Here is a 21,542-nt window from a genome sequence, read left to right on the forward strand (position 1 = left end):
GTGTGCCTCGGTCGTATGCAGTCCTGATTGTGGCGCTCACCTGCACGGCGCCAAACACGCATACGACCATCATTGGCACCAAGGCAGAAGCGACTCTCATCGCTGAAGACGACACGTCTCCATTCGTCCCTCCATTCACGCCTGTCGCGACACCACTGGAGGCGGGCTGCACGATGTTGGGGCGTGGGCGGAAGACTGCCTAACGGTGTGCGGGACCGTAGCCCAGCTTCATGGAGACGGTTGCGAATGGTCCTCGCCGATTCCCCAGGAGCAACAGTGTCCCTAATTTGCTGGGAAGTGGCGGTGCGGTCCCCTACGGCACTGCGTAGGATCCTACGGTCTTGGCGTGCATCCGTGCGTCGCTGCGGTCCGGTCCCAGGTCGACGGGCACGTGCACCTTCCGCCGACCACTGGCGACAACATCGATGTACTGTGGAGACCTCACGCCCCACGTGTTGAGCAATTCGGCGGTACATCCACCCGGCCTTCCGCATGCCCACTATACGCCCTCGCTCAAAGTCCGTCAACTGCACATACGGTTCACGTCCACGCTGTCGCGGCATGCTACCAGTGTTAAAGACTGCGATGGAGCTCCGTATGCCACGGCAAACTGGCTGACACTGACGGCGGCGGTGCACAAATGCTGCGCAGCTAGCGCCATTCGACGGCCAACACCGCGGTTCCTGGTGTGTCCGCTGTGCCGTGCGTGTGATCATTGCTTGTACAGCCCTCTCGCAGTGTCCGGAGCAAGTATGGTGGGTCTGACACACCGGTGTCAATGTGTTCTTTTTTCCATTTCCAGGAGTGTATTAGGAGTTTCAGTTTACTGTAATATGTTTTCAGATCTTGACAATCTCCTGACAAATGATCAGGGAAATGAGTATTACATTCAAATGTTGCATGTTTTTATGTTATACTTTCTGACATGTTCGACACCCACGAGAATCATCTCATTTTGGGTCTGTGGAACCATAACTGAATCTAATCTAATCCATCAATATAATATTGGTGTCATTTGAATACTTGGTGCTTGTACTGGGCTGTTAAAAGTTTCATTTTAGGCACACCATTTATGAAATGATGACTATAAACTTGAGAATGTTCTGCAGGAGTCCACTGCTTACTGTCAGCTGTATGATTCTTCAGTGCAGTGAGCCAAGCTTTCTGTCTAGTTGTATGTTGCTGTTTGTTTGGAAAGAACATCTTCGTTTCAGGAGGAGTCTTACTACATGTGAAGTTATAATTACAATTACAGTCACACTTCCTAGAGCCTGACGCTATAAATTCAGTCATATTTATACTAGCGTGCTGCTCTTTGTGTAACCATGTATTCCTTTAAGACTTATTCAAGCTTATCCACTGGACTGTGGTACTTGTCATTTGCATGTCCCCTATATCACACCATTGCCATGCAATTCCTTTCATGGAAGAGTGGCACAACCCAGTGTCTTTGTGTAACTAGACCGCAATGCCTATCCACTAGCAAAAATCTGCACAAATGTTTGTGCACGCAATAAATCGCAGCAAATATGGTGTGTTCACTGCTCGCCCGTCATCTGTCGGTGTAGAAAAGAGATATCAGTGGCAAGTGACTATGCTCTCATAACCTTAAAGTTTATTTCATTTATTCAGAAATAAAGAAAATACCATTATGGTCTGTGTTCTCAAAAAATGCTAAAAAAAAGGAACAGAAAGACCAAGCAAATTGGTGTAAACAGTGGCAGCTTAAGCGAAGGCATATAAATTTGCTTCACGAGCTGCAGGGCAAATCCGGCGATGGATGCTTTGATGAAGGCAAGTAAAGTGCAATATCTGAATCGTGAAAAGCTACAGATAATTTTTTTACGGTTTTAGACATGTTTGAAACACGGTATATTCTTAGATATTATATATAGGCCCAAAGAGCTATGACACAGTCTCATATACACTGTCACGGCAATCTTTGGTGTGAAGGTTGTTACCGTTTAACTGCTCGAGCGAGGAAGCTCCAAGCTGTGAGGAAGCACAGTCACAGGTGTCGTGACACTGATGTTTGTTTTTCAGTTGTTTTACGGAATATTATTTAATTTTTTTGCCTCGAAGAGTTTATGTAGTATCAGAAGTCACAAATGATAGTGAAATAAATGTATAAAATTGCCAAATCTCACCGATTCAGTGACATTAGCTACAACTATTTCATGAAGAAATACTTTCGCACATGTGTAATTGCAGCTTATTCCGCTGAAACCAAGAGGTGTAAGCACACATCTCATGTCTCAGAAGTATCTATTTCTGTTGTTGCCCATTCTTATTATGTGAGTTACTGCCCTTGACACACAACACTGTTGTGTGTTGTCTAATGACTCCCACATACTTACACTTCACTCAACTTTCTAATACACGAATATTTCTGTAATTACTTTTGCTTCAAAAGCGAATGTGTTGAAGATTTTTGCTGTTGCTCAGATGCTGCAACAGTTGTGGAACTGGATTCTTCTGAGTTGGGTAAACAGTTTTATTGCTTTTGACGTCTTGTGCGGTTTTATTGTTCCGCTAGAGGTGTGGTGGCTTATTTGTTACGTTACATAATGGAAGTATTGCATTCTGTGTAATCTTCCTACGCTTATTAGAGTTGCCAGATCTAGCTGGGACCTCGCTGGGATTCTGTGAAATGGGAGTGTAGAAATAAAGTAAAAAAATTATTTAACGTAATTACTTTCTACTGAGAACACTATTATATGGAACACTTTGTCTTTCAATCCTAAGGTTTTTCGAAAGCAATGATAAGATAACGTTTATTAGATGGTAAACAGTCGACAAGAACATTTTAGTCGTCGGAGTACATTACAACTAGACATTTCACGCCCTATATTTGTGCAGTATACATTTCAAACATTACTAAGCTGCACTCATTGTTCGTTTTACGTTTAGAAAGAATTGTGTTATTAGATAGCTGTTCAAATGGGAACTGCCCGAGCCGTCCTCGTGTCATTGCGTAAGTAGTTCAGCCTTTTACTTCTGGAGAAGTATAGTATTTTCTCGAATTATGGCGCTGGCTCTAGAGGGTTCTTGCATCGTCGATACAGGATACGTAACTTGCAACGTCATCTATGAGACGACCTTGTGAACATAAACTTGTTTGCATGAATAAAACTAACTGATGCTGCATTTGCATGTTGTGCTAGCAGATGTCGTTACTTCAGTACTTGAATGAAGTTGTAAATAGTATTTTGCTAATGACGGTCCCTATATATCAGGATGGATGGCAACCCTAGCTACGTTCCACATTGGCTGATTTCAGTGTAAATGTAGTGAAGAAAATTTCACGTTGTTTATTAGGTGCACGATGTCTTTCTGCAAAAGGTCAGGTCTTTTGCTGTTTATTCTCCATTTTTTGTTCTTAAAATAAAACGGCATTGTTTAGTAAACATCTTTAGGTTAAAAGTGAATCGTAAATGAACTGTCCTGTAATGTTCCGTTTCAAAACCCTCAAGGTCTGTAGGAAACCTAAAAATGGACAAATGCGATATCTTCTTCTTGTTGCAATTTATTGCGCTACAGACGCTTCCGTTTGTAAAAACTAGTCTACAAAGCAAAATAAATAATTACGATTCGCTTTCGTTTTCACAAAATCGCGTCGAACTCAACTTGTTGGTCGCTTGTGGCTCTGCTATCGCTGTGAGCAACAAAAATGAGATAGTCGCGACTGCCGCTATTGTTTAATTTATTTCTGGTCGAGATTTTCAGTTCTGCCAACAACCTGTCGAAGACTTTTGAACCAAAATATAGAGCTTCATTCTGATCTCTAAAGGGGGATTCACAGTCTACATGGAAAGTTCTGCTTCTAGTGTCATGATAGTGAATTCTGCAGCTCATCTCTAAATCACCCTGAACAACGTATTGTGTCACGAATTTAAAAAAATTATAACAACCCCCTATGTCCCTGATGGTACTGTTGTAATGTCTTCCGTCATCGGAATAACACAATATTCTAAGTGCACTCTTCTTTAGGACAGATAGGTCCTACTTTCTTTTGCTACACTGTTACATACGATTATGCCACAGGAGCGTGAAAGTGTGCTAGTCATCCTCCGATACAAAATCGAATAGATTATCTTAGCTCGCTGTGGTAAACAGTCCGTAACGAATTTAATTTGTTTTATTACCGATTCCTTGTTTGCGATAAAGTCAGCCCTTCGTAATTTGTCGATTAAAAAATTATGAGCAGCTGCCTACTGATCGCTATCCCTGCTTTTAACTGTCCACCAACATGTATGACTCCTACAGATTTCCATAAATTCGGCAATATACTTTCTCCAGCAGTGACTTGCATCTGCCACTTTAAAATCCACTATCTAGATACAGACGAGGAACACTAGACTGAATAAACAGTTTAGTGGAACTCTTTTCTCGTGCCATATTGGCGGCGATCTCCTGTCAACATGCTCCATTTTGTTTGCGCAGATGCTTTCTGTAACCACAGATTTTAGCAGTTTAGCTCAAACCAACTACTCCAACTTCATGTTTGCGCACACTTTATATTTGCGCAAATGTTCTGTTAACCGCAATCTTCGATCTGCGCAGATGGCATGTGCGCAAATATATCGTTGCGCGTGGAAGGGCGTTTACAAAGTAACTGTTTTACGGAAATAGTGACCTTGCGGACGGAGAAGGATGTCTCGAACCAAGCTGGAAATAATAGAAACTTAATATTAAAGTACTAGTCCTGTGTCAGAAGCTAACATTAGCATTTTGAATTAGTGTTCCAACTTTGCATGTCCAGACAACTTTGAGACACTTGACAAGTTGGTTACAAAACTCACGGAAATTATAGAATGGTATACACAAATCAAAAGTCAGCTTCAGGAGCAAAAAATGCTTAGTAGATGCGACAGTAATCTGAACTGTAGTAATCTAATATCAAAAGTAGTTAGATGCAACTGAAGGAAGCAATTATAAACGCCGGAAGAGTACTCGGGGAAACACAATATAGAAGGCTGTGAAATTACTCCATATTTACATTTGCATGCAGCAATATACTAGTCGAACGCCATTTTTTGTATATGTTGTTATATATTATTTGAAGAAAAGTATTCGTATTTATAAAAGAATTGGAATTTTGTGGTCTAGTTCATAATCTGTTTTATAACTTATCGTATGTGCGTTCAAACGAACTACATTTTTATTGCAAGTGGTATTCAGACATGCGCGATGACACCAGTCTGAAGATTGAATAAGCATCTTCATAGAGACGACTTCCTGTCTTTTACTAGTTGTGGCTGATGTATTTTATATGTGTCAAAAATGGTGGAAATAAGGACAAAATGGGAAAGAAGTAGAATACTTTATTCGGCAAATCATGACAGAGGCACATGAAGAGTAAGTACTTTGCAACCGACATTTATGGTATGTCTGAGGTTGATGTCTATTCCAATTCTGTTAAAAGCGACGGCTGGCGCCTTTGTGTCTGTTTACTAATAGAAATGTAGCCGGTGCTTGTACTACCTTTCACAATGTTCATTTGAATTGACGTTGCAGAACTTTCGTGTGTCGTAGTTTCTTTACTGCTTGGTGAAACAATCACATGAGCCCGATAGTGTGTGGTAAAACACGGTGATTTCACAATTAACAAAAGCAGAGATTGGTGCCCCCGTAGAATATAGTTTATGCTAATGGAATATTTGTTGCGTTCATCTAGAGATAAATATGAATGAGACAAACTGCCAGGCTAGTTCAAGTAGTCTGCCTTGTTATTCATGTTGATAAATTAGCTGATCAACACATTGCATCCTGCGCTTCGTTTGCGAAAATGTGGTTTATTATCTTTTCGAGCTACTGGCATTTTGTTAGCTCTTGTGAGAGAATGTTAACTGGTTCCAATACTGTTTCTTTCGTCTTTCACTTGAGAGCAGGAAAAGGAAATGAAACGACCGTCTATTGGTCTTTAATAATAAGAAAAAAAAATTTCTGCGACGCATACATACTGTTCTAAATTAGAGATTTTACAGTTAAATGTGATGTATATAAAGGCATCTAAATTCCAGATACTATGGGAAGATTCTGAAGCTTGTATTCATGCAGTGCATATCGAATTTTTTATCTGAATATCTTTAATATTTTCTGAAATTGAAATGAGCCATTGGTACTTGTTGCACACATTTGAGCGTAATGATTCCTGGAACAGTTCAAATTTAAACCCTGTTTGTACCCTTTGATGATGTGATTCTTAGGAGGGTAGTCTACAATTCAAACCCTCAAGTGTTCGTTTGCTTTGAAATTTTGCTGCTGTTCAAAGGGTGGTATTGTCATGAATCATGTGTAAACATTTATAGTACTTGATTTTCTAATTAGAGTTGAATTTGTTTATTAATGCATCAGTTGTCTTCAGATAGAAATGAAGAAAATAAATTTTGTGTTGCATTTTAAGGATATGTGTACCTTAATTTTAATCATAACAGGTGTTATTTGTAACCATTTTATTTTTAGCTGTAAATTCTAACATATGCACTGAAGCATGCTTGGCATCTAATTTATTTCTTAAGGCAATTCCCTTCATATTGTTATTTTTATGTGAAGGAACTCTTCTGGATCAACTGTGAAAGTGATAATGTTGAAGTTCATTAAAATTTTAGTAGTAATTCTGGCATTAATGATTATACACACTTTAATTAATAAACAGTTTTTGGAACAGTACTTTACTTCCTCAATGTGGCAAACCACCTCCAGTCAGTTCTTTCCTGCCTTAAGATAGAATGTTTTGCTCAGAAAGCTGTGAGTTTTGTTTTATATTTAACCTTCTGACAGTTATGCCTGAAGTTGCCAAAAGAGCAGACATGCACATTTGTATCTAAAAACAAGTCTGAAACAATAGCTCATTGTTAAGGCATCAATCGGGCGTAAAAACCGCTGCTGTTGCATTTTTTACAACAGCACGCCTGTTTAGGGTTAAAGTGTTTGACTGTTGGCTGTATAGTGGTTGTGCCACCTGAAAATAAATACTGGCCAGCCTTTCAGATTGTTTGTGATTTTAACAATTTTTTCTTTAGTCATGATACTTACCAAATTTTTTTGTGTGAATTGAAAATTACAGCCATTCTCAAATAATACCGACATGTACGAAGTCTCATTAGGAGACTAAATATAAAACTGTTGCAGTTAAGGGACTAAATTTGAAAAGTGGGTTACATTTGGGATTGAAACTTTACTTGTTGACTACTAGTGAGCTAAGCCATCATTTTACTTCACCTCACATGCTAAAAGCTTAAATAGTTCTAGCCTATATGTTTCTCTCTGCTTAATTATGACGAACATCATGTTTTAAGATGCAGCAGTTGAAAGTTTCATGTCTTTTTTTAAAAACAAGCTGTTTGACATAAAACTCTTGTATGTAGCAGCACTTACTAGAACTTGTAAATTGATTGTCTAATTTTGTAATGTCAAATGGTGCCTATAACTTTCCTTATGCCCTAAACTTCAGAACTTATATTCAAAGTGGCTGTGATATTTTGAAATTTAGTTCAGTCATGAAAGAAGAACATATTGTGATTTTCAGTATTTCATGTTGCATATGTTTCTGTACACTTCTGTGTTTCAGTGGCAACTACTTGGTTAGAGTGCGTGCCCAGGTGATGATGCGTGACGACAGCACGGGTGGATGGGTCCCTATGGGAGGTGGGGGCTTATCCAACGTGTCTGTCTGCAAACATGCTGTACCTTGTGATCTTGGAGAGAACAAACACGAATACCTTATTTATGGGAAGCGTATTTCCGATCAGTCAGTAAGTGTGATAACTATGGCAGATAGTGTATGGTGGCATAATAATAGAATAACCAACAATAACCTCTTTTTCATACATCCTACTTTCTTAAAGATTTTGCAGTCTTTATTAGCACCTATGTGAATTTTCAGTTTCTATAATCATGAATTTGAGTTGTGTGTTAAATACGATAGCCTGAGCCCCATTCTAAAAGTTCATCTTGATTTGCTGATTAGGGCCAGGATATATTTTTCTTTATTCATAATATTAGGTATTAGTGTTCCAGAAATGTGCTGGTATTTGATGCATAATTTAGTACTCCTTTCCTGTTACTCTTTTGAGTAGAAGTATACATACCATGAAATCAGCATTTTTTCCTCCATATTCATTGTAATGGCAGCACAAGGTCAGCTCAAGATCTGTTAATATTGACAGCTAAATCTTTATTCCAGGTAGTCTTCAGTTGCACAATCAAGAAAGATTTCGAGTACAATAAAGTAATGCCTACATTTCATCACTGGAAAACTGGTGACAAAAAGTTTGGACTCACTTTCCAGACCGCAGCAGATGCTCGGGCTTTTGATAAAGGAGTTAGAACGGCTGTTGAGGAGTTACTTGATGGTTAGTATATATCAGCAAGAACCATTTGTATTGTGATTAGTTTTCATAGGTATGTTTGAAGAGCTACAGAATGCTCACCTCTTTTTTTAACTCCCGAACCCTTAAGTGAAACTGGAAATATAGGGCAACATTGCGTAATCATAGATTTCCTTCTCTGAGAGGGTGGTATATATAGTGGAAAATCATACTCCCATCACTGAAAACTTCTGGGAAATTTAAGGCAAATAATTAGCCAAACAAACATAAACTCTTATATCACCACCACTTCTTCCTATAGTAACAATATTCAGCTCATCAAAATTGTTCATCTTTCTCATTTTTCATTAATCTGTGATTATTGCATTATTTTTCTTATGAATAACATTAACATGGAAATGCAGGCAGTCTGTATAAGAGATAAAAATGATTTTCGTATTGCTACATTACATCTCATCAAATAACTGCTGCCATCTGATTATTGACTGTCATTTACAGCCATCTAGTCTGTTCATGTGGTCTGATCATTGCAAGATGTTATTGGAGTAGTGGTGAGCCAAGTGTGTTTCATATTGAAAACTTAATTGGGTGACTAGGTGTAGAAGATCCTTGTCTGCAGTTCTCTGCATCTTCCATTTGTACATTTCTAATCTTTCTTTTCTATGAGGTAATGTTAATACACATTTAAGTGTGTATTCACGTGCTCCTGTAGTGCTTAACTGTGAGTAAATGGTAGTTAAAAATCTGGCATCAGATTTATTGTAATTGCTCCATTTAAGATGTTCCTAGGGGGTATGAGGAGGAATTCCTATCAAATATTACTATATATTAATCATCTAATTTCCTGTATATGTGACAAGATATTTTATCAAAATAAATTTGGGACTGTCTAAATTTGTTTTAAAGTTCTCATTCTTGCAGACTTGCTTCTCACAAAAATCCACCAACACAAGTAGTTAGAACTTTGCTTTAAGACTGTGAATCCTCACCTTTCTCTTTTCCAGGAGTATTGAGATGAGTGCCATTCTTGTGTTTTATGAAGGTCTTTTAGATATTGAAGAGTATCACATAATGGATTTTCTTACATCAGTTTGTTTTTTGTCATGCAGTTTTAGTGAAAAAGTAATTAATGCCTGCCATGTAATTAAACAACCTTTATGTTGATAACTGTTCAGTTGAATTTCATTTTCACTTATTTACTGCTTTAGTAGAAAATTTTATTATTAATTTTTCCTGCATTGGAAAATACCCTCCATCATTGTCACCACCACCACTTTGGGGTTTAGATCCATGCACATGTGTCTTATTAAAGTGAAATATCTTCCTGTCTGGTATGGGGTCTTCCTCTTGTCTTACGCCTGAGCAAGATCTTGCAAATTCTGCTGTTGTTCTTCCAAATTCTGCTGTTGTTTCTGTGTTAAGTATGTTCTTCCCATTTTAGAATATTGACTTGTGCTCTGTCAGTTGTATTGAGAAATCCTGGATTGGCAGCTTTGTATTACTCTTGTCTGATCTGCATAGTGCCCAGTTCTCTGTACACTGCTCGTGGCCTAATTCTCTGACCCATCAGGCTCTGTGGTAATTTTACATTTCTTTACTACTTTTTACCTCATTGTTACTGCGTTGTACATTTGCTTGTAATACCAGATGGAGGAACTAAATGAAAATGTAATGCTCCCTCCAGCCACATATCTTGTTTCCTGTTTCTGTCGTGACCTTCTGCTTTATTAGTATCTGAATTTACATTACTATTGATTAGATTGGGTTTCTATTATTTAGCTTTAAATTCTACTTAAGCATCTTTGGCTGTAGCTTAAAAAAGTATGAGCAATTTGGTTAGTATTAGTATAACAGAAACTGAGAACTTTTGCATTATCATATTGATATCAAACTTCATTCTTTAATGTGCTTTGGAGATACTTTAACACTTGAAGTTTGGAATGGCCCAGGACGACATTGAATTGTTTTTCTTTCCACTCACAACTGTTTCTGCAGCTCCAATGATCTATTTTTGAAAATTTCTCGTTGTTTCTGGCAAAATATCCTTTTCCATAATAAAAGAATGGGAAACAAAGTAATTCTTTTGTAGGAAGCCGTTATCTTAACTGATAACCTAGATTTTAGATAGCACCGTATACGCCAACAGCTCCTGGCCACGTTTTAGAAACACTCATTCAAATTTCTTATCTTATGTTTATAGCACAGGAAGTAAATATAGTTACATGGCGATTTTAGCACTCTCTTCGTATATGTGAAAAGTCATGTTTGTGAAATTCCATTTTTGTAATGGGATTCTCATATGCCCCTCCACCTGAAATGCCATAAAATGGTTGTAAATTCAGTGGGTGGCTAAGTTCGTGTTACAGGGAAAATGTAGTGTTTTCATGCATCTAGGATGATGATACTATCTTTTTAGGAACAAAAGCTCTTTAGTCAGAAAAGAAGAATAGTCAATCCTGAATTTGTTGATGAACAGATTAATTTTTTCACAGATGTTCAAGACAGTTAGCATCTATAAGCCTTAATACTGTGTTGCATTATATTAAATTCCTTGATAGTTTTCTCTAGTGGAATTCATCACAGAACAACTTATGAAGAACTCTCTATAATGTCTTTCTTACCATGCTATCGTCAGGTGAGGCCATACAAACTTCTTACATCAGTATGTTCCTCTACAGTTGCTTTCATAAACAGGAATTTTAGTTAAAATGTGCCTCCCCACACCTTCCATATTTACCAGATACCTTTAAAACAATGACTTAAATTGATAAGTTGTCAGTCCTTTGTACCCAAACAGATATTTCATTTGTACTTTCGTAAATTGCTTGCTTTTATTTCCATTTCTTATTTTTGTCTTCTTCATATGCATTAACTTTAACAAACTATGAACATAATCCACTCTTCTGTTGTGGTAATTCATTTTCAAATAGCTGTCAAATGTTTCTTAAAAAATTTTGAGATTTTTTCTGTACATTTCTTTCTGCATTCAGCCTGTGCTGTACTATTTGGAGCTGGTACAGCAATATCAGATATTCTCTTATATCCCACATTTTCTAAATCTGCTCTGTATGGCATCTAAAGCATTATTAAGAAAATTAAGTCCCCTTTTATTCATGGCTTAAGTCACCTTTCAGTGAGTTGAATGATGTTGGTTTATTCTGCAGAGAACTCCTTATTATGAGGCACAAGAAAAATTATTTCATTGCTTTCATTGTCTATTATTATTTGTGTCTGGTAATCAACAGAGTTATAACTATAATTCATCTTGTCAGGAGCATAACATTAGTTTTTGGAAAGCATATTTCTCAGTAATACTTCAAAGCTCTTTGGGGGCTGTTTGCCCAGAACAAAACTCTCATTCTTGCAAAGTTAATCCATGATTTTCCTTGCTCTTGGTGCCCAATTTAAGTGATTAACATTAGATAAACTTGTTTAAAACTAAAAATCATATACTCCTTCTAATGAGTAGAACTATTGCATACAAAAATCACTCCAGGTGTGGAACGTGCTTGTTTGTTCACGATGCAGCCTGTGATAATGACAGTCAGTGCTAAAGTGAAGGTCTGTGTGGTGTAATGGAGTCATTTCGTGCTTTTGAAAATTACTTTAGGATTGATACATTGGTAGGAAGACATGGAGGCACAGAGCAGAGTTGGCATATCTTGCACAGGACACGTACATGATCTTATGTTTCATTCAGCTTGCAGAAATTCGTGTACAATTTGATGTACTAAGATGGCAATCATTAGTGGCTTCAGGGAGAGGTGTACATGTTCATGTTAGTGTTATTTACCCAACAAATTTTTGAGACTATTTATAGAAAGTTAATGAAGAACCATTTCCTGATGGCAGTACCAAATTTTTAACATGTGGGGAAACTTTTTGTTACTAAATCTAGATAAATACATGCAAAAAGCATCTTAAGAATACTTAATATATTAATCTACTCCAAACTAGAATTCTGTCACAGATATCTAATAAGAGATAATTTGAGTAAAATTTGATGCATGGTGCTGCACTTGTATGTCAAAACCTCAACAGATTGCTAGGTTTATAATGAACATGTTATGTTTCCTGAGCAAACTTTCTGCCTATTTATAACATAACAAAAGATTGTGCTTGTTAATCGGGTTGATGAAAGAAGAAAGAAAAATAGTGATAACAAAATACACTACACCAGCTTGACAATAAATATAATAGAAACACTGAGAGAGATTTCTTTTGTGCAATTGGGATTGTGTTCCTGTGATTAACTTCATTTGGACTCATCTGATGACCAACAACCTTATTATTAATAGCCAAGAAAGTATAATTTTCCTATCCTGGTACTTAATTTGAATCTTCCTGTGCATCTTATTTTGATGACAGAGGAGAGACTCGACTGACATTACTCTAGTCACTTGAAGTGGCATTGTCACTATCATTCCTTTTTTTAGTGACATGTCATTTCCTATAGCAATTTATTTAAGTAGCCTCATTCTGCCGTGTTTTTTTCCAAGATGTGCTACGTATGAATTGATAGCGTTCTTCCAGTCTTCGGAGCTGACTTTCCTATCAGCTTCATTATTGTCTTGACTAGGCATAGAATAACATTTTTTTTTTTTTTATTATTATTGCTGACAATGTAAACTTTAATTGGAACCTATGTCAATTCTGTTGCTGAAACGGCAGGGACAAGGGCACAACCTAATGAATCTATGCCCATATATTTGTCAGCTCATCAATTTTATATATGGAGAACTGTTGTTTATAGAGACAGATTACAACTGCAAATTCCACCTTTATAAATTTACCACTTACTTAAACCCTGAAGCCAATTGTCTCCATCTCAACTTCGCTGTGGTAGGCTTCTTGCCAACAATGAAAAAATGGTTGAGAGCATTATCAAGGAAAATTGCTGATGGTGTAGCCATGCCATATGCAAACCATTTCTTTTGAATGAAGTCGTACAGCATTGCCCCAGCCATGAGTGTCACTTCGAACATTTTCACTGAACCACATTTGACAGACTTGTTTCTGACTTTGTTGAATATCGCATAACACACGACAAAAAGTTGTAATAACTAATAAAATATAATCCTGAAGCTGCGGGAAATGAAAACAAACTCAATATCAGCTTCCGACGAATGCTCCCAAAACCTGCAGCATAGTGCCAGTGGAAAGTGTTGTAGCCTTTCTCGTGAGTGTAATCCCACTACTTCTTTCGTAGTTGTTGATCCTAAAGCAATTTTGAACAGACTATAGGTGCAAATTCAGTGGAAATATACAAGATGTAGCTGCTCATCCTTGCTGTGGAAGGTGAATTGTGTTACTATTGATAAGACACAATTCACTATAACCTGCACAGTTTCAGACATCGTGAATGTACTCACGTGCTACAGGTGCATATTTCTTGTTAGATTGGGAAATTGACTTACATATGGGTGTTATTACCTCTGTTAGTGTCTGCAAGTACTTTTGGACTTGACACTTGTCATACAGCATACACAGCTATGTAATACCACACGTCTTGTTGTATTATTCCAGGTTAGGGTGAGGACCCATGTTTGTCGGATTATTGTTGGAGTAGGCAGTATGTCTGGCACTTTCAATCCTTTTTAGTACAACCTACAGTTTCTTACACATTTATGAGGAATATCAGTCCGTTAAAGGCCTGGCCAGACAGAAAGCAGTTTTCCTAATTTCTTGCTGTAAAAAATACTGTACGTAAATGAAACAAAACTACATTAATTCCTGTAGTTAATTTGTGGTAGACTCTCTTCTTCATTAAAAAAAAATTAAAAACCACTTCTTTCAGTTTCATGCATTTTCTTCACTATAAAATACTTCTTTTTTGATTTTGAAGAAACTAATTGGCACAAAAGTTGATATTCGCATTATACTTCGATGACAAAGTGTGTATTTTGTTGATGTTGGTCATAGTTACTGTGATACCTGCTTTCTAAGTACTGTGTAGCGTAAATTTTGAAGAACTTGCCTCGAAAAATGTGGTTGTGGGCTACTTTGTTTTGTTCATTTTGGGTGATATGTTGCTGCAAACTAATTGTAGCTAATATATTGAAATTGTTTTTTAAGTTGGAACAAAAGCCATATCTCAGTACAATATGGAGAAAATAGAAATTAAAATGCTTTATTTGTGCTTGCTGGCACTGAGCACACTGCCTGAGCACGCCACGGCCAAGTACCTTAGCATGCAGCTCCATTTTGGGGAAATACAAGCGCTTTTCCAAATTTGTGGTCGCAAGTTGTTATTGTACTTACTACTGAAAGAAAATGATGAAAAAGAAGACATTCAACTTCAACTGTTGCATAATGGAAATGTTAAATCATGTCCTATCTTTAAGACGAGGTCGACAAAAACTTTGTTTGCAACACTTATCAATCATCATTTAATAAATGAAGACAAAGTTCTTGGAGTTCTTCAGGTCAAATATTTCCTAGTTTAACTATTTCCTAGAGCTGGGAAGAACTCGTCAAATATTTGTATCCAATAACACCTGAGATGAAACTGGACATAGCACTAAAGAAAGAAAAGTCAGAATACTTTGAAAACTACAGTAATTTATTTCACATTTATTCTGTTGTAAATCGTGTTTCTCCATGTACATGGCAAATACGAAAAAAATCAGAACATTTGCATTTTCACTTCAGGTAGTAGAACATTTTACCATTTCAAGAAAGTAAAGCAAGTTTACATTAAAACATGGCACATTTTGCACAACTACATAACAAATTATCTGAACTGCGTCAACACCTACCAAATCAAGCTGATCCTGTCATAGCTGCAGAGACATTCTCTCTAACATCTCATAACCAGTAATTTTCAGTAATGAGTAGTTTCGTAGACTACTGCAGTATTACGTTTGAATAAACAAATACCTTTAATGGAAAGAGAACCAAGTGACATGTCTGCGAAACTGTATCCAAGATCTCATTTCTTTCTTTCTTTGTGTATCCAGACACAAATCTACACAGAAACTCTAAAACCATTGTGAAATGCGTGGTCGTGGGTGTGCCCTATTACACCAGCTGTAAGAGCTTTTTCCTGTTCTATTCACGAATGGAATGCTGGAAAAATGCCTGTTTAAATGCCCCGATATGTGCCGAAATTGTTCTAACCTTGGCCACACGATCCGTATGTGAGCGATATGTAGAGGGTTGTAGTAAATTCTGACAGTCATCATTTAAAGCCAGTTCTTGAAACTTTGTAAGTAGGATTTCTCAGGCTAGTTTACATGTATCTTCAAGTATCTGCCAGTATCTTTCAGTATCTCAGTGACACTGTCTCACAGGCCAAACCAACATCTGACCATTTGTGCTGCCCAGCTCTCTATATACACTCCTGGAAATGGAAAAAAGAACACATCGACACCGGTGTGTCAGACCCACCATACTTGCTCCGGACACTGCGAGAGGGCTGTACAAGCAATGATCACACGCACGGCACAGCGGACACACAAGGAACCGCGGTGTTGGCCGTCGAATGGCGCTAGCTGCGCAGCATTTGTGCACCGCCGCCGTCAGTGTCAGCCAGTTTGCCGTGGCATACGGAGCTCCATCGCAGTCTTTAACACTGGTAGCATGCCGCGACAGCGTGGACGTGAACCGTATGTGCAGTTGACGGACTTTGAGCGAGGGCGTATAGTGGGCATGCGGAAGGCCGGGTGGACGTACCGCCGAATTGCTCAACACGTGGGGCGTGAGGTCTCCACAGTACATCGATGTTGTCGCCAGTGGTCGGCGGAAGGTGCACGTGCCCGTCGACCTGGGACCGGACCGCAGCGACGCACGGATGCACGCCAAGACCGTAGGATCCTACGCAGTGCCGTAGGGGACCGCACCGCCACTTCCCAGCAAATTAGGGACACTGTTGCTCCTGGGGTATCGGCGAGGACCATTCGCAACCGTCTCCATGAAGCTGGGCTACGGTCCCGCACACCGTTAGGCCGTCTTCCGCTCACGCCCCAACATCGTGCAGCCCGCCTCCAGTGGTGTCGCGACAGGCGTGAATGGAGGGACGAATGGAGACGTGTCGTCTTCAGCGATGAGAGTCGCGTCTGCCTTGGTGCCAATGATGGTCGTATGCGTGTTTGGCGCCGTGCAGGTGAGCGCCACAATCAGGACTGCATACGACCGAGGCACACAGGGCCAACACCCGGCATCATGGTGTGGGGAGCGATCTCCTACACTGGCCGTACACCACTGGTGATCGTCGAGGGGACACTGAATAGTGCACGGTACATCCAAACCGTCATCGAACCCATCGTTCTACCATTCCTAGACCGGCAAGGGAACTTGCTGTTCCAACAGGACAATGCACGTCCGCATGTATCCCGTGCCACCCAACGTGCTCTAGAAGGTATAAGTCAACTACCCTGGCCAGCAAGATCTCCGGATCTGTCCCCCATTGAGCATGTTTGGGACTGGATGAAGCGTCGTCTCACGCGGTCTCCACGTCCAGCACGAACGCTGGTCCAACTGAGGCGCCAGGTGGAAATGGCATGGCAAGCCGTTCCACAGGACTACATCCAGCATCTCTACGATCGTCTCCATGGGAGAATAGCAGCCTGCATTGCTGCGAAAGGTGGATATACACTGTACTAGTGCCGACATTGTGCATGCTCTGTTGCCTGTGTCTATGTGCCTGTGGTTCTGTCAGTGTGATCATGTGATGTATCTGACCCCAGGAATGTGTCAATAAAGTTTCCCCTTCCTGGGACAATGAATTCACGGTGTTCTTATTTCAATTTCCAGGAGTGTATGTTCAGTATCCCCTGCTAGTCTTATGGGGAGGGGGGGCTTGAAATTGTAAACATGATTAATATTGACAAACAAATGTCTAGAATCTGTAATAAGTAGAGGAGCAATAACACCATGAAGTATTAGGTGCAGATCAGATTACTTTCTTCTTCTTCTTCTCCTCCTCCTTCTTCTTCTTCTCCTCATGGTGTTGCAACCCTGTGTGGGTCATGGCCTCGTTAACAAGATTCCTCCATTCTGCCCTCACCGGCAAGATTCTCTGCCATTCTCTAAGAGTTTTGTACCTTCTACCACATCATCTATTCACTGCTTTCATGGCTTTCCTCTTTTCTTCCAGTTGCCTCCATTCAAAATTAGTTCTTCCAGTATCCATTTTAAGAACATGTCCAAGCTGGGCTATTCCATTACTTTTTGTTTTTACAGTGCCAGCTCGTGTAAATTCCCAGACTCCAGAAACCATTCACTGTCCATAGATCTTGCATACAACCCTGCATTCTAATATCATTGATACTCTATAGTGTCCTTGGTTCACTTCTGCATGCCCCTACAAATTTGCAATTTCATCTGCCTATTTAATAATCTAGGGGCCAGCAGTATTTTTTTTTTTTTGACTTGTGAAAGCATCTATTACTGCTTAGGATACACAGTTTTATTTTATTTGACTCAGGAAATTTGTTCTGTTAATATTAGATTCCAGATAGTTAAAGGTTGCATAGTCAAAGACTGAAACTTGCTGCTGATAGCTTATTCAAATTATTATTTGCCTTCTTGGTGAAATTCATATACTTATTTTTCATTTCATTTCATTTGATAGCGAAACTTCTAGGTTGTGTGGCTTCTTTCAGCTCACATATTGTTCTCTCTAGTGAAACATTTCTTCTGTTATTAATCACTAAATCATAAGTGTATACACATATGTGAGTTGACATGGTGTGTGTGTGTGTGTGTGTGTGTGTGTGTGTGTGTGTGTGTGTGTGTGTGTGTAACCAGATATTTGAAGCTCCGAATGGCTGCTTCAAGAATCACATTGAAAAGCATTGTAGAGAGGGTGTCCCCTTCTCAGATCCCTTTAATAATGCTAAACCATTTACTCATTTCTCTAAAACTCGCACTGCAATTGTGGAACCAGCCAATGTTCCTTGAGTAAGTGAAACATACTTAGATGATACACCAAGCAGTGGTTAATCATTTACTGGCATACCAGGACCAACAGAAGGCCTGCTTGAAGTTTTGATGTTATGGAGATTATTGTTATGCTCGTACACCTTTTCATGTATTTGGCTTAGCACAAATATCTGATAATGTTGTTGACCCATTAGGCTGAAATACACACTGATCTCCCAGTCTCTTCTGTTGTAGATAATACTGGAGAGAATCTTACGGGTTACACTCAGCAAGATAATTCCTTGTTAGTTCTAACAAAAACTCTTCTCTCTTTTCTTATGCATTGGTTGAATTACACTCAAGATCCACTCTTCCGGATAATCTCCTGATTCCACATCAACTTAATAAGTTTGCGAATTTGCTTATGGAAACGAATTCCCCCACTTTTCAAGTTCTGCAGTTATTTCACAGTTCTTGGTGCTTTATAATTTCTTAGACAGTAGTGTTCTTCCTCTAATGTGGGTTCTTCTACATCTGGATCTGTGGTATAATAGAGTGGCTGCCCACTCTTGGTGGGATTGCCCTCCAGAATTCCCTTGAAGTACCCCATCTGTATGTAATATCTTGTTTATCTGTGAGCAGATTTCCCTCTGTTATTTTCAACCTCTGATCTTGAGTTCCTTCTTTAATTTTCATATAAAACTTTATGCCCTCATTCCATTGGTAGTTTGCCTGGTCATAGCAAGAAAAGTGAATACAAGAGCCATAAAGTTGTATTTAGAGAAAAAATACACTTTCCAGAGCCAGTACTGTGCAAACACAATACCAGCTGGTGGAATGTAGGCAGGTGGAAGAGGAATTTTGAAATAAAATTGAAAGAGAGAGAAAGTAGTATTGCATCTAAAAGATGGAGAAAAATAGTGGTGGAGAGAGAAATTACATGGCATCATAACAGATTTGTTTTTTATTCTGTGAAAGTATGTGGCAATAATTATTAGTTACTATTCTGTGTAGTAATTTCCTATCAGTGTTTTATGTAAATGGCTGTACAACTGTAGTTGATTGATTGTTGAGAATACGGTCCTTAAAACCCTGTAAATTTCTGTTCTTGGTGTAATTGTTGGTCCATTGCTTAAGTCTTTTGAAGTTTAGTATCCTTAACTGAACAAGTCAGTAATTATGAGCAAAATTCTAGGCCCACTTACTAGGAGACATGAATGTTTGCTGACAAGTCCATTTCTAGATTGAATACTGTATTTTTACTCTTTTTGTTTATAAATGAAAGAAAGTGCTAACAATCTGTTTATTTCAATCAGTAACATTTAAAATATTTTTTGGGCTACAGAATGGAATATGATAGTCAGGTAGAGTTTCACAAATGTTGTTGCCAAGGGTAAATTCTGCTACTGGTGTTACACAGTCCTATAAATAAGCTTCCTTAGATTAGCAGAGGTAATTGAAAAGGCTGGCTTGAAAAGTGACATTTTCAATGTTACGATTGGTTTCATGTGGCTCACCACGAATTCATCTCCTGTATCACCGTCTTCGTCTGAAAGTAGCACTTTCACCCAATGTTCTCAGTTATTTGATGGATACAGTCCAATCTCTTGTCTTAGAGATTTTACCCTTTATAGCTTCCTCATATACAATGGAAGTTATTCTTTACATCATTGATGCATGTACTCTCTCTATGTCCCTCCTTCATGTCAGTGTTTTCCACACAGTCCTCTCTTTGCCAATTCTGCAGAGAAACACCTCATTCCATTTCCTATGATATCAGTCCCTTCTTCTTGTCAGTTTTCCAAACGTTACTCATTTTGCTGTATCTGTGCATCCTTATTTTTTTACATTTTCAGTGCACCTAATTTTCAACTTTCCTTCTGCATCAACCACATCTTAAACACTTAGATTCTTTTCTTTTCCAGTTTCCCCGCAGTTAAAGATCGGCTTTTATACAATACTGTTTTCCAAATGAACATTGTCAGAAATTTTTTTCCTTAAATTAAGGCTGGTGTTTGATAACAACAGACTTGTTTTGTCCAGGAATGTCCTCTTTGCCTCTGCTCGTCTGCTTTTTATGTCCTTGCTTCATCTGTCCTGTTGTTTTGCTTCCTTGTTTGAAGGTAGTTGTAAGTGTAGAAGCATACTTACCAAACTTTACTGTAATCCCTCACATTAAATTAGTGTGAGAAGTGTTCTTGACAGTGCCATCTGTTTACTCATATCAGGGAAAAGACACACATTAAATGGTTGTAATGAATGCAAAATACATATTAGGTTACCCTAAAATATTAGTAATGTACCAAAACCATGTTAGTCCTTATCCATATCCTGATGTACAACAGGTAACGCACATGTGGATGATATGCCATTCCAGCTTGACTCAGTCAAATTATTAATTTAGACTAACAGAGGAAAAAATGAAGTCCTTCTCCTCCTTCACTGGTCTTAATTTGTTATATATGGTCTTTTTAAGATTTTCTGTAGTTCTATACTATGTTGTGAATAGGTTTTACATTGAGATAATTAAGGATGTCATGAGGTCTTTCCCTGCAATGTATTGTGTAGCCAGGTTCACTTTTTTGTGAACCACATATAGGTATTTATTGGTTTCCATTTGTCATCTCTACAGAGTGTTCATGTTTTGCTGCCATATGAGAAGGTATGTTCGGCCAGGCTGTTGTGTAGTTTTACTTTAGTGTGCTGCGGAAGAAGAGAGGGTCTAAAGATGCTGTTATTACACCTGTGACTTTCATGAAGTTTGTGTTGCATATCGTTTTCTTGAATGTGGTTAAGACTGAAACTAACTGTACTTTGCTACCTGTGGATAGAGTGACAAGCACACTGGAAGGCAAAACATGGGTCATCAAAGGGAAAGGATGTGACATCAAAGGGTGAGTCAATAAACTGTGCAAACAGTTCTGCTCTTCTCTGCAAGAGGCTTGACAGATAGGTGAATGTCTCAAATGGAATGGGTTTTTATAACAAGAAATTGAGGCATACAGTTTAATAACTAGTGTTTTGGCATGAACAAAAAAATTTTCTTCAGATTTGTTTCCATCAGGAACAGCATGCTCAACGACTGTATTAACGAGGTCCAAGATAGGAAGACGGGCAGCATTTGTTGTAAATTTGTAATTGTTTATTGCATTTTGTTTTTAGCTGCTGTGTAGCTATCTTCAGTGCAGTTATATCCAAGCCATCATGACTCTTCATAAATAAAATTGCACATGGTACCACATTGACATTACAGATAACAAACAATTTAACTGTTTGTTATCATTGCCAATGTGGTACCACATGTGACTTTTATTTATGAGGAGTCATGATGACTTGGCTATAATT

At 38.5% G+C, this 21,542-nt stretch overlaps 1 protein-coding gene across 1 annotated transcript in view; it reads left to right on the plus strand.

The window, feature by feature from the left end:
• The first annotated feature begins 5,000 nt into the window (after positions 1-5,000).
• The window catches only part of LOC124593743 (sprouty-related, EVH1 domain-containing protein 1), a 32,081-nt gene continuing 15,539 nt past the window's right edge, over positions 5,001-21,542 (plus strand). Inside the window, exons 1-3 of the mRNA XM_047132077.1 lie at positions 5,001-5,358; positions 7,574-7,757; positions 8,189-8,357. Of these exons, the coding sequence (XP_046988033.1) occupies positions 5,339-5,358; positions 7,574-7,757; positions 8,189-8,357 (373 nt within the window). The 5' untranslated portion in view covers positions 5,001-5,338. The remainder of the gene's footprint in view (positions 5,359-7,573; positions 7,758-8,188; positions 8,358-21,542) is intronic.

Source organism: Schistocerca americana, chromosome 2 (assembly GCF_021461395.2).
Source record: "Schistocerca americana isolate TAMUIC-IGC-003095 chromosome 2, iqSchAmer2.1, whole genome shotgun sequence".
NCBI lineage: Eukaryota > Metazoa > Arthropoda > Insecta > Orthoptera > Acrididae > Schistocerca > Schistocerca americana.